The sequence below is a fragment of the Cariama cristata genome, unplaced genomic scaffold (genome assembly GCF_000690535.1).
Source record: "Cariama cristata isolate BGI_N322 unplaced genomic scaffold, ASM69053v1 scaffold1235, whole genome shotgun sequence".
Classification (NCBI taxonomy): domain Eukaryota; kingdom Metazoa; phylum Chordata; class Aves; order Cariamiformes; family Cariamidae; genus Cariama; species Cariama cristata.
The window spans coordinates 7,710-18,136 of record NW_009619014.1 but is presented as its reverse complement, the minus strand read 5'-3'; the positions used below and the strand labels follow the sequence as shown (position 1 = coordinate 18,136).

Here is a 10,427-nt window from a genome sequence, read left to right as displayed (position 1 = left end):
TGCCAGTCAAGGCAGAGGGATCCCGTGGGGTCTGAGGGGACTCTGGGCTATGGGAATTCTTCACACATCTTGTATTCAAGAGTTACTGAACAAAGTGTGTTAAAAACTTTGGAAAGGAGGGCAGGAATCCAGGTTTCCCCTTCCCAACAGAGCGCTCCATGCCAGCCACGTTGCTGCCAGTCAAGGCAGAGGGATCCCGTGGGGTCTGAGGGGACTCTGGGCTATGGGAATTCTTCACACATCTTGTATTCAAGAGTTACTGAACAAAGTGTGTTAAAAACTTTGGAAAGGAGGGCAGGAATCCAGGTTTCCCCTTCCCAGCAGAGCGCTCCATGCCAGCCACGTTGTGACTTTTGATTTCTTTTTCTTCTTTTTGGCCCACAACATCAACTTTATTGTCGAGCAGCTTGAATGGTTTGTGAAAGGCAGAGAAAGAGCTCCCACCTTCTGTTCTCTTCAGATCCTTCTGATCTTTTCAGATCAGAAAAATTGTCCAGGCTGCCCTGTGACAGCATCTTGCACGCTGGTGACGTTAAACCCAGCCAGGTCATTTTGCCTTATGAAGACCTCTCCAGAAACAGCTGGAGAGAATTATTTGAAGGCAGCTGTCTGAGCTATTTAAGAAATCACCCTGATGGCTGAACCATTGTCACCATTTCTGAGTGCTCCCCTTAGCTGTGCTGGCCATTCTTCTGTTCCATCATCATCTCCTTTTCACTTCAGTCTGAGATGTTTGAAGTTTGGAGGTGGAGGGAACGAAGTGCAGATTGCCAGGCTTTGTAGGAAAACCCTAGTGCCTCAGACTCAACCCTTGCTGCTGAGCACGGGGCAAAAGAAAGATACTGAAGAAATAAGGATGCCTCCTTTGCGTAGCACATCTGTCCAGCTGCGTCTTAATGCATCTGCTGCTGCTGTCACTGTTTTCCAGTAAGAGCCACTAGTTAAGATGATGTCTGTCTCCTCTGCTGTACCCTACAAGTTTGCTTGCTTGCAAGTTGGACGAAAGTTGGCAATGCCTGGTGTAGCATCCTCCTTCTGGAGGCTCATAGAGTGTAAAAGCAGGTGTAGATAAAGAGGACATCTCTGTGAGGTAAAATCTGCCCTTTCGATGGAAGCCATTTTCATTTATACAGGGAGGGGAATAGCAAATATACTTACTTAATGTTTAAGCGCTTGCACTGTACTGGTGTAAGGCGCGTCACTGCACACCGGTGAAACTAGCTTCTGCATTTGTTAAAGCAGAGCTGCTTTCATTCTTTAGTTAGAAAGGTGTTTTGCCGTTGGGGAGGCATCATCACTTTTTGTGTTGTTCTACGTGGGGTAGAGAATGCGACGGAGGGATACTTGACCAAAAATACTCTATTGACACAGCAGTCTTTTCCCATCTTTGGAGGGACTGGGTGGAGAATATTGCCAAACTCCAGTAGATAGAAGCGAGCTGCATTAAGTGCAAGTTGTACGTATACATCTTGGGGCTCCTACCGTCTGTTTCCTACTTGGGGCCAAAGGTTCCTCTTCAGCATCCAAGTTCCCGAGTCTCTAGTCAGTGGCGCCTTGACAGCCTCCTAAAAATATGTTCAGATCACAGCAATTCCTTCCTGCCCCTCCTGAACTGTTTGGGTCTCCTGTGCTCTTGCTTTGGATAGGTGAAAAAATTTATGTTAGCTGTAGGTGCTCATGTAAGTGTAGTGACAGAGCAGTGATGGGCAGGATCTACATCTCTGAGCTGAGGTCTTAAGTCAGTCTTGTCTTGTGGCTGAATCCTGAGTTTGTCTTTTTACCATGTAGGATCTCAAGAGTATTACCAGAGTTTTGAACCTGGACTTGCAAAGCTAGGTGGTGGTGTGCATACTTAAACACCCAGAAAGGAAAAAAAAAACCCACCAACCTCTGTTTCCAAGGGTGCTATGTGCTTGGAGCTCCCAATGACATCAGCCCACTTATTTTTTATTTATTTTTTTTCTTTTTTCTTGAACTGATTCGGCTGACGGGTGAAGATGTCCTGGGCATTAACCACTCACAGGGAAATAAAATACTTCATCCAAATTGTTTCTGTGTTGCGTTTGTTGATCTCGGTGAATTTGATAGCATCTTCAGGATGGTGCCGTCTAGTGTTTGAAGTTTATGAGATGAACTCACAGTGTACATACATGGAAGCCAAAAATGCCGGGGTATAGTAAGGAGGCATTGTTTCAGCCTCGTGTATGACATTGTAATAGTATGTTTTTTAATGAACAGAACAGAGTAGTTACACTTAGTAGTGTTTGTTCACTAAAAAGGAAGAGGGATGTTAAATCATTGTGTTCTTTGATGAATGGCTTGTACACTGAAGAATAAATTGAACAAACTGGCATAGAGCTCAGTGAACATGAAATCAGCTATTAGAAGAAAGCTTGTGAACAAATTCTGAGCCTGATATGCATCTTTTGATTAATGTCCTATCAATCATCCATAGTGGCTACCTTAGCTAAGTCGTGCTGTAATCATTCATGGTTGCTTACAGGAACACTAGCAGGGACTATAGAGCTGCAATAACTGAATATTATTACTGATTTCTCCCTAACTCTTGCTGTGAACAATTACTGTTTTCACTACGTTTCTTCCTTCCTTTATTAAAAAGAATACAATGCAAAATGAAAAGAGAGTTCCTCAAAGACCAGTAAAATTCTCCCAGGGTATTCCTAATGATATTCTGTCCTAAATGGGCAGACTATTGTAATGCAGAATTCTCACCAGGAATAATAGTAATGTAATCACATTGAACCTGGCTCTTTATGGATTGTAGTCAAACAGACAAAATGTATAGTCAGATTAATGAACACAGAATTTCTGTAGAATTATTACTTAAAACGGTTGAAATGATTTTAGCTCTTTTTGTATCACAGTATTTTCAGTTAATGCACTTAACAGCAACAGCAGTTAAGACTCCAGACTGTAAATTTGGATTAAATCCACCCTTTTGACATTAGAAGAAGCCTTGAATCTTAAAAGGTATTATGCTTGCCCCCCTCACTTTTAAGACCTAATGTTTTAAATTTGCATGGCTCTTCCGTGTGTGTTTGCCGGTTTCTGTAAGAAAAATGAATACAGTTGTTTTTTTTTTTTTTTTTTTTTTTCCTTTTACGGTTGTAAGTTACTGGCAAATGTTTATGGGAGATTCTCATATTCCTGTGTGTGAAGATTTAGTTCCACGCCATTTATTTCTCGAGTGTGACACAAAGAATGCTTTGGCATTACCCACAAAATAGGTCCTTAGATGGCAGTGTAATTTCCTCCGAAGTGGCTGTAGTCTGGGAAATACGGTGAAGTAATGAAGTGATGACAGGTATTAACATGCATAATGGGCTTTAATAGACATTTAATGTTGTCTAACTGGAAGAAGGAGAAGTGCTTTCCCATTGGAGTATTTCTACATTGAAACTCATTGATCACCAATTTCAGAGGGGAAAGGTTAATCCATCAGTTTCTGTAACCAAACGGCACTGATGGAAATTCTTTAGGTGACATTCTGGATGAACTGAGCTTTCCATCTTTGCAAACAAATGAGTCATATGACAAGCATGGTGTTCAGAACACATTTAACCAATTGATTTTCTCTCCTCTTGTAATAAGATCTAGAGACATATGAAAGAGCGTAGCATGAGCCAAGATTAAAGGAACTGCTTTGTACACGCGAACATAGGGGAACTGCATTATCAATAAAAGTACTATAAAGCATGTAGGCACCCATTCTTTTTCTTTATATAAAGTTTGTTATTGCAATAAATAGCTGTTATTGAGCTGCTTGCCTTTTATTTCAGTTTTTCTGAATTTTATTTCGGTCAGCTTTCTGTGGTTTCCTGGTAAATGTTAGGAAAAAATGTTATGTTTTGTTATGGTATCATTTTTGCACTCGCTAGTAAATCCGGGCCAACTCTGGATTTAAAACCAGGATTTATCATCCTTTGGGGCAGGAAGAAAGATCTGAGGGAGAGGGAGGGACCTGACTTCAATTAATCTGAATACATCAAATGTATTTTAAAGGTTTAATCTGTATGGTTCCGTACTGTAATGACCCTTATCTTTTTCCTCCCTCTTCCCTCCTTTTTCTCCCAAATTCAGCCCTGCTCTGAGTTTCACATACCCTCCTACACCAGTATCCCTCCAGCAAATGCATCAGCAAATTATAAGTCGTCAGCAAACCCTGGGTTCAGCCTTTGGACACAGCCCTCCACTCATCCATCCTGCTCCAACTTTTCCTACCCAGAGACCTATCCCTGGCATCCCCAGTGTCCTGAACCCTGTCCAGGTCAGCTCTGGACCTTCTGAGTCCACACAGGTGAGAGACAACAAAAGAAACCTTTGCACCCCATTAATTTAAAAACGAAATAAATGAAAGAAATGACATTGTCTCGATGGCCATTAATCACCACTGTCACTGAGACCCTTCGATAACAGTTTTCTTGCAGCCATAGCATTTGCCGTCCCTTTATTATAAATCACAGGTGTGTACGCGCGGTTCCTAATTGGTAGCGTACTTTTTAGTCCTCATCACTATTTCAGTGTGCTGCAGCAGCGTCTCATTGCAAACTGTCTCTCCTGGATCTTATGCTGGAACTTAATAGAGGTGGGGAGTATGAAAAAGGGGAAAACCACATCAAAACACTATACATTTTAAAGATTAGCAGCTTCGCCTCCAGATCAGGCTGACTGTAGTATATACAGGGTCATATTCTGCCCTCCTGGCACAGGTGTGAGTAACTGGAAGTGAGTAACTCCATCTGTGAGGAACAGAGGAACTCAAAGAGAGTGCAGAGGTTTGAAGGTTTTCTCTCTGATTTGTGCAAGATCGGACTTAGTGAGTTTGAATTAATCATTTCAATAAACCAGGGTGTATTCTCAAAAGGTGGGGATGTGCAGCGGTGAATCAGGCCCATAATGGGGCGTTTATCACAGTCCGTGCTTTGCCTGTTGTTAACTAGTGCCGTTTTTTTCCAGATGACCTGGGCTAGGTTATTTATCAGTCTGGGAGCTGTTTATCTCCGGGCTAGCTTTTACAAATGTAGAAGGAGAACATGCTGCTGTAGGAAGCATATTGATTTTTTGGTGGGGTCCGTGCAAGTTCAGATATCTCGAAAAGATCTCTGGATTCCTACAAGATCCATTTGCAGGTGTAGATAATGGTGTTCAGTCTAGCACAGCAAGAGGAAAACGAGACGCTGGCCTGTTTCTGTCAGCAGTAGCTTTGCTATTGACTTGGGAGAATCCAGGACTTCATCTAGGATTTTTTGGCTGAGTCTCACACGAGTGTTCAGTTTTTCTTCCTATCCCCCGTTATGATGGGAAACGCAGTAAAAGAGCTGAGGTCTTGTGTCCAGATGTTAAGTGTAAAACCTTTCCTCCAAGTGTGAAAAAATAAATCTTTCTCTTGCGTTTATTGGAATGAGCGCGCGGTGATTTTGCCTTTTCAAAATGGCTTTTCTGAAGTTGTCATGATGTGGAAAATCAAGTTCTTCCTACCCCTCCCTGGCCTGACAAAACCAGCGTTGGTTTGTAGCAAGGAATTACATCGCATGCCCTCCTTCCTGTTCCCTCCCTGCTCCATTACAAGGTTGAGCGATGCAGCTTTTCCACAAGTTAATGCTACGTAATTGAAGCACAATGTAATTGCATATCCAATATAATTAACAGTGTAGCTTCTCCAAATAGAGTTGCTGAGCAGATGCTGCCTATTTTTGTTTGGAGCTACGTATTTATCACAGTCTAATTTTGTCTTCTTTTGGGGGGAAAAAAAACCCAACCAACCTGCCTGCAGCAGAATAAACCCACAAGTGAATCTGCAGTGAGCAGCACGGGAGATCCCATGCACAACAAGCGCTCCAAGATAAAGCCGGACGAGGACCTCCCCAGCCCGGGAGCAGGAAGCGTGCAGGTATGGCCGTCGGGTTACAGCCAGAAGCTTTTCTTCTTGTGCACCCACGAGCAGCCTCCGCTCACCGTAGGAAGGGTTAAATGTGAACAGTGAGGGGCTGCTGGGGTGCGGGGTCTGTTGCAGGATGAAGGCAGAGAGGAAGGATGCTGATGGAGAGGTGTCTCTGATCAGCGGGAGAGTGCTCAACCCTCTGTTGGCCATGGAAAAGGCAACAAGAGACGTTCAGGTCTTTATTGAGGCTGTGTTTTCCGTTCAGCAGAAATGCTTATGCCACCTTGACTTTTACCAGGCCTTAGTACTGCATTGAGGGCTCGGTGTTGAGCTCCCGCCTTGTTTGCTATGCTCCCTGAACTGGTTTTAGGAGAGTGACTCCTAGTTTACAGTGACTTGAGGGAGAATCGGAGCCTCAAGTCTTGCAAGTGAAGCTGTGAAAACAAAGCAGAGGTCTGTCTAAATCCTTCAGCAGGTTTGAAATGGAAAAATAGTGTGAGTGCATAATCGGAACCAAATGTTTACACGAACATCTGACTCTTGCCCTCAGCAAGTAACAAGCTGGGGAGAATGAGGCACCTTGAGGAACTGGAGGTGGAAAGTCAAAAACCAAAATGAAATACTTTCTTCCTCCTCTCACCCCTTTCATACACACATTATGGGCAAGAACAGACTAACAAGTAACCTGAAAATTACCAGTCTGCTCTTGGAGAGGTTTTAGTGTGCAAAACTGTCACTGGATTAACAATGAAAACAGACTCGGGATTACTGGTGATCCGCTTTGTGTCTAACCCTAGTACTAAAGTCAAATTCCAGTTAATTCAACTATATTGAATAGTGCCTTTTTCACTAGTGGTGCCACTGAATAATAAGGGGCAAGTGTACAAATAACAAGCTGCTTAAATGTGAGGAGAGGGAAGCCAAGCCTTTACGATTTGCTTTTAATTGAAACGTAAAGGGATTTTTCTTTTTTTTTTTTTTTTAGAAATTCTCTGCAGTGAGTATTTCTGGGGAGGAAAAATCCATTTTACACGTGTAGTCTGCAAATAGTTTCTGACTTACCAGGCCTGTTTTGGGCTTCTGTATTTTGTAGAACGGAGTAACGTAGTGAACTGAGGGTAAAATAATCCCCCCCGCCCCGTCATCTTTCTTTTAACGCTGAAGTAGTTCACTTTTCTTCCTCCTCTGTTCCAGGATTTCCTCTCTCCTCCTCTCACCCCTGGTTTTTTTTTTTTTCCTCTCTCCAGGAACAGCCAGAAGGAATGACCCTGGTAAAAGAGGAAGGGGACAAAGATGAAAGCAAACAGGAGCCTGAAGTGGTCTATGAGACAAACTGCCACTGGGAAGGCTGTTCCCGGGAGTTTGACACGCAGGAACAGCTAGTGCATGTAAGTTAATGGTATTCAGGAACTGGGTTTTAAGACTACGTGACCTTTTTCATGGGGGTCGGGTTCTCTGACCCTGTGCTGAGTCAAGTTTCTTAGCTAACAGCGCTACAAACTGGAGAGGGGTTTATGAGTTTCTGAGAATAAAGAAAACTCAGAGCCACGGTGCTTGACCTGTTCAGTCAGCTAAAGCTTAGTGTAAAATTCAATAAAGTCTTCAATAGAAATTGTAATGGCTCTGATCCTGTAAGCCAGCAAACGCTATTTTGAGTTAGAGACTTTGATAGTTATTGAGTAATAGTAAGCTGGACATGAATTATTATTAACCTTTAGCTGAGTTTGATTTTTTTCTCCCCGAAGGGTCTGTAACAGTAGAAATGGGTGAGGGGAATTCTTCCGCTTCCCTAAGGGGGATTTTGGTATCAGTTTACTGTTGTGTGTATACTGAAGGGGGTTACTTGGCCAAATACACGGAGACTCAGTTATTTCAGTCTTTTTAGCAAAAGCAAACTGGATGGTCTTGTTCTATGCTGCACCAAATACTAGTTATATCTGCCTTGGTTTTTCTTCCTCTTTGCCACCTCTCCAAAATAAGCGATTTTTACTGCTTTGTAGTATTGTAACCTAGATCCCCACGTTTCCAACCTCCTTAGCTAGCAGCACCTCTCTTAATTACCAGCGTCATAGAACATGTCAAATACTCTGAAAAAAGGCAATTCCTAGTATGGATTAGAGAGGAACATCTTCAGCAAATGATCAGTGTGTCAGAATCGTATTTATTGTAGAAAACAGTTTAATACTTTCCTGGACATCATGCAAAAATCTATTGCAAAATGTGGCCAGTACTACTGAAATAGCTTATTGGAAAATGTACTTTTCCACCCAAAATACCCCCCCCCTCCCCTATATTTACCAACACCGTGCAAAATGGTAAACTGATGCTGCAAAGCTGACTTCAGTAAAGCAATGCCTGCTGTCACTTGCTGGAGTATGAGAGCCTCTTAGTGTTGCATCAAGATGTATTTTCAGTTCTTATTATTAGGTAGTAGTAGTAACAGTAACAACAATAATAATAAATGAAAGACTATCAAAAACTAAAATAATGGCAAAAAGATGACATTTTTTAAGAATCCTTTGGACACGTTTTGCACAATTAATTCCCTAATGTTTTAATAGGCCAAAATGAAATATAAGGAGAGACTCTTTTGGTGTCACAACATCTTTTGGGGAAGAAATGCCATACAAACGGGTGCTGCAAAGGGTTGGATGCATTTGAAAGATCAAGTGTCAATCTTGCAATTGATTCCATGCAAACAGACCAATTGACATCATCTGGGGCTCTACACAGGCACGGTATTTGTATCTGCTAATAATTATAAGGCTGAAGCTTTATGATGCCTGGCAAACATTTCTCAATATTCAGAAATGATCCCAGTGATGATGATAAATAATTTACCCCAAAATATAAGAAATAAAAGAGGAATTCAGAATAAAGGTGCCGTTGGTAGTGAAAAAAAGGAAGAGAATTTTTTGATGTTTCAGACGTAAAATTTAATAGAATTGCACTGTGCCTGTTAACTAATAGCTAATGTTTTGTAGTTTAAGGTGACTGAAATTGATAGTGTGATAGTTTGGTTGTTCTGTTTTTTTTTTTAATGCATTTGTTGTTTCTGGTGTAATTTTTATAGTGAATCTGACTGTATTATAAGGATCAACAGCAAGACTTCTCTGAAAAAAGTGTATTTCCTAGGTTTCTGCACAATGGCAACATCTGAAATGGTTTTCTCTAGACATAAAAAAGGGATATAAAAAATGTTTCTGTGATGCAAGGAGTTCTTTCTGGCAGGGCTCAGGATTCAGATATGTTATGATGGCATTTAAGATTACGAGGTGCAAGTCCTGACTCGATACCCCGAAGACAATAAATTCATCATCACAACCATCACATTCAAGTAGCACAAATCACGCTGTAAGAGTCCGCGTGACTCAGTGATGGGGCCCCGGTTTGTGATTTCTTTTGCTGCTCCGACAGAGCCCTGCTGTGGGGACTTGAGCGAGTTATTTCTGTCCAGAATTGCAAAGGACTTTAGGCATCTAACTCTGTTTGAAAGTCTGGCCCTTCACCCCAGTCTGTCTGTCTGCCCTTGATTGCCACAGCCCTCTGATGTACACCTGCAGCAACCAGGGAAACGAAGCCCAGGTCTCCGTAGGGCTTCACGGGAGGGCAGTCCTGGTTTTGCTTAGGTGCGTGACTCCGGCAGAAAGCATTCAGTCCCTGAGCAGCAGTTCGGTCCTTGAAAATCTCCCCACTGATGTGGCTCATGTATGTCTCCTACCCAAACACCGGTGGGTAAATCCGAGTAGATACAAATTGTTGTAACTGCGCTTACCTCGGTGTCTTTGCACTGGGTGAGTTCCTGACTTGGCGTGTGCATCTGTGTACCTGAAGTAAGCACGGACAGAGTATGTGTCTCAGTGGCGTGAGTACATCCTTTACTCAGTAATATTTACACCGCAGTAGCAGCTGGAGGCCTCGTCAAGCCCAGAGTCCCATGGTGCCAGATGCTGCTCAAATGCAAGAGAAAGAATGGCCCTGATACGGGCATGAGGTCTTCACCCTACCGCTCCGGGTCCATGTACATCGAGTTGTTCGATGCTGTCTGGAGGGACCTGAGCTAGCTGGTGTCCAGGTAGGACTGTAGTTAGGATCACGCTATTAACCTGCAGATCTCACAGCAGAGCTCTGCCAGGTTGCCTCTCCTGGCTGCAGGTGCTGCTGCTCTGCAGGTGGTTCCCAGCCCACCGACAGACTCAGCAGAGCCTCGCTTGCTCCATCCGAGCTTGAAGGGGGTTTTGAAGGAAGATGCTGGACTGCCCTCTGGGTCGTCAAAAGCATAGCTAACCATCCTCTTTTGTTGAGTCTGCTGTGGGGTGGTAATCATCAAGGCAGGGCCAACTGGCATAGATAAAGGCAATAAAGGCTTAAATTGCCCTAGTGAGACTCATCCAGATAACATCTCCCAGCTTCCCTGTATTCCCTGACACTCAGAAAGGATGATTAGCATGAACAGAGAGCCACAGCCATGTGTTCAGAAGCTGGCGGGGTGTGAGAGAGCGCTACACACGTGATACTACATCAT

At 43.0% G+C, this 10,427-nt stretch overlaps 1 protein-coding gene across 1 annotated transcript in view; it reads left to right on the top strand.

Annotated features, from left to right (window-relative positions):
* LOC104162350 (transcriptional activator GLI3) overlaps positions 1–7,290 on the top strand; it is a gene marked incomplete at its 3' end in the record, with an annotated part of 155,937 nt that extends 148,647 nt beyond the window's left edge. The window contains exons 7-9 of the mRNA XM_009701062.1: positions 4,102–4,318; positions 5,795–5,911; positions 7,150–7,290. Coding sequence (XP_009699364.1) covers positions 4,102–4,318; positions 5,795–5,911; positions 7,150–7,290 — 475 coding nt within the window. The remainder of the gene's footprint in view (positions 1–4,101; positions 4,319–5,794; positions 5,912–7,149) is intronic.
* Between the last annotated feature and the right edge of the window lie 3,137 nt (positions 7,291–10,427).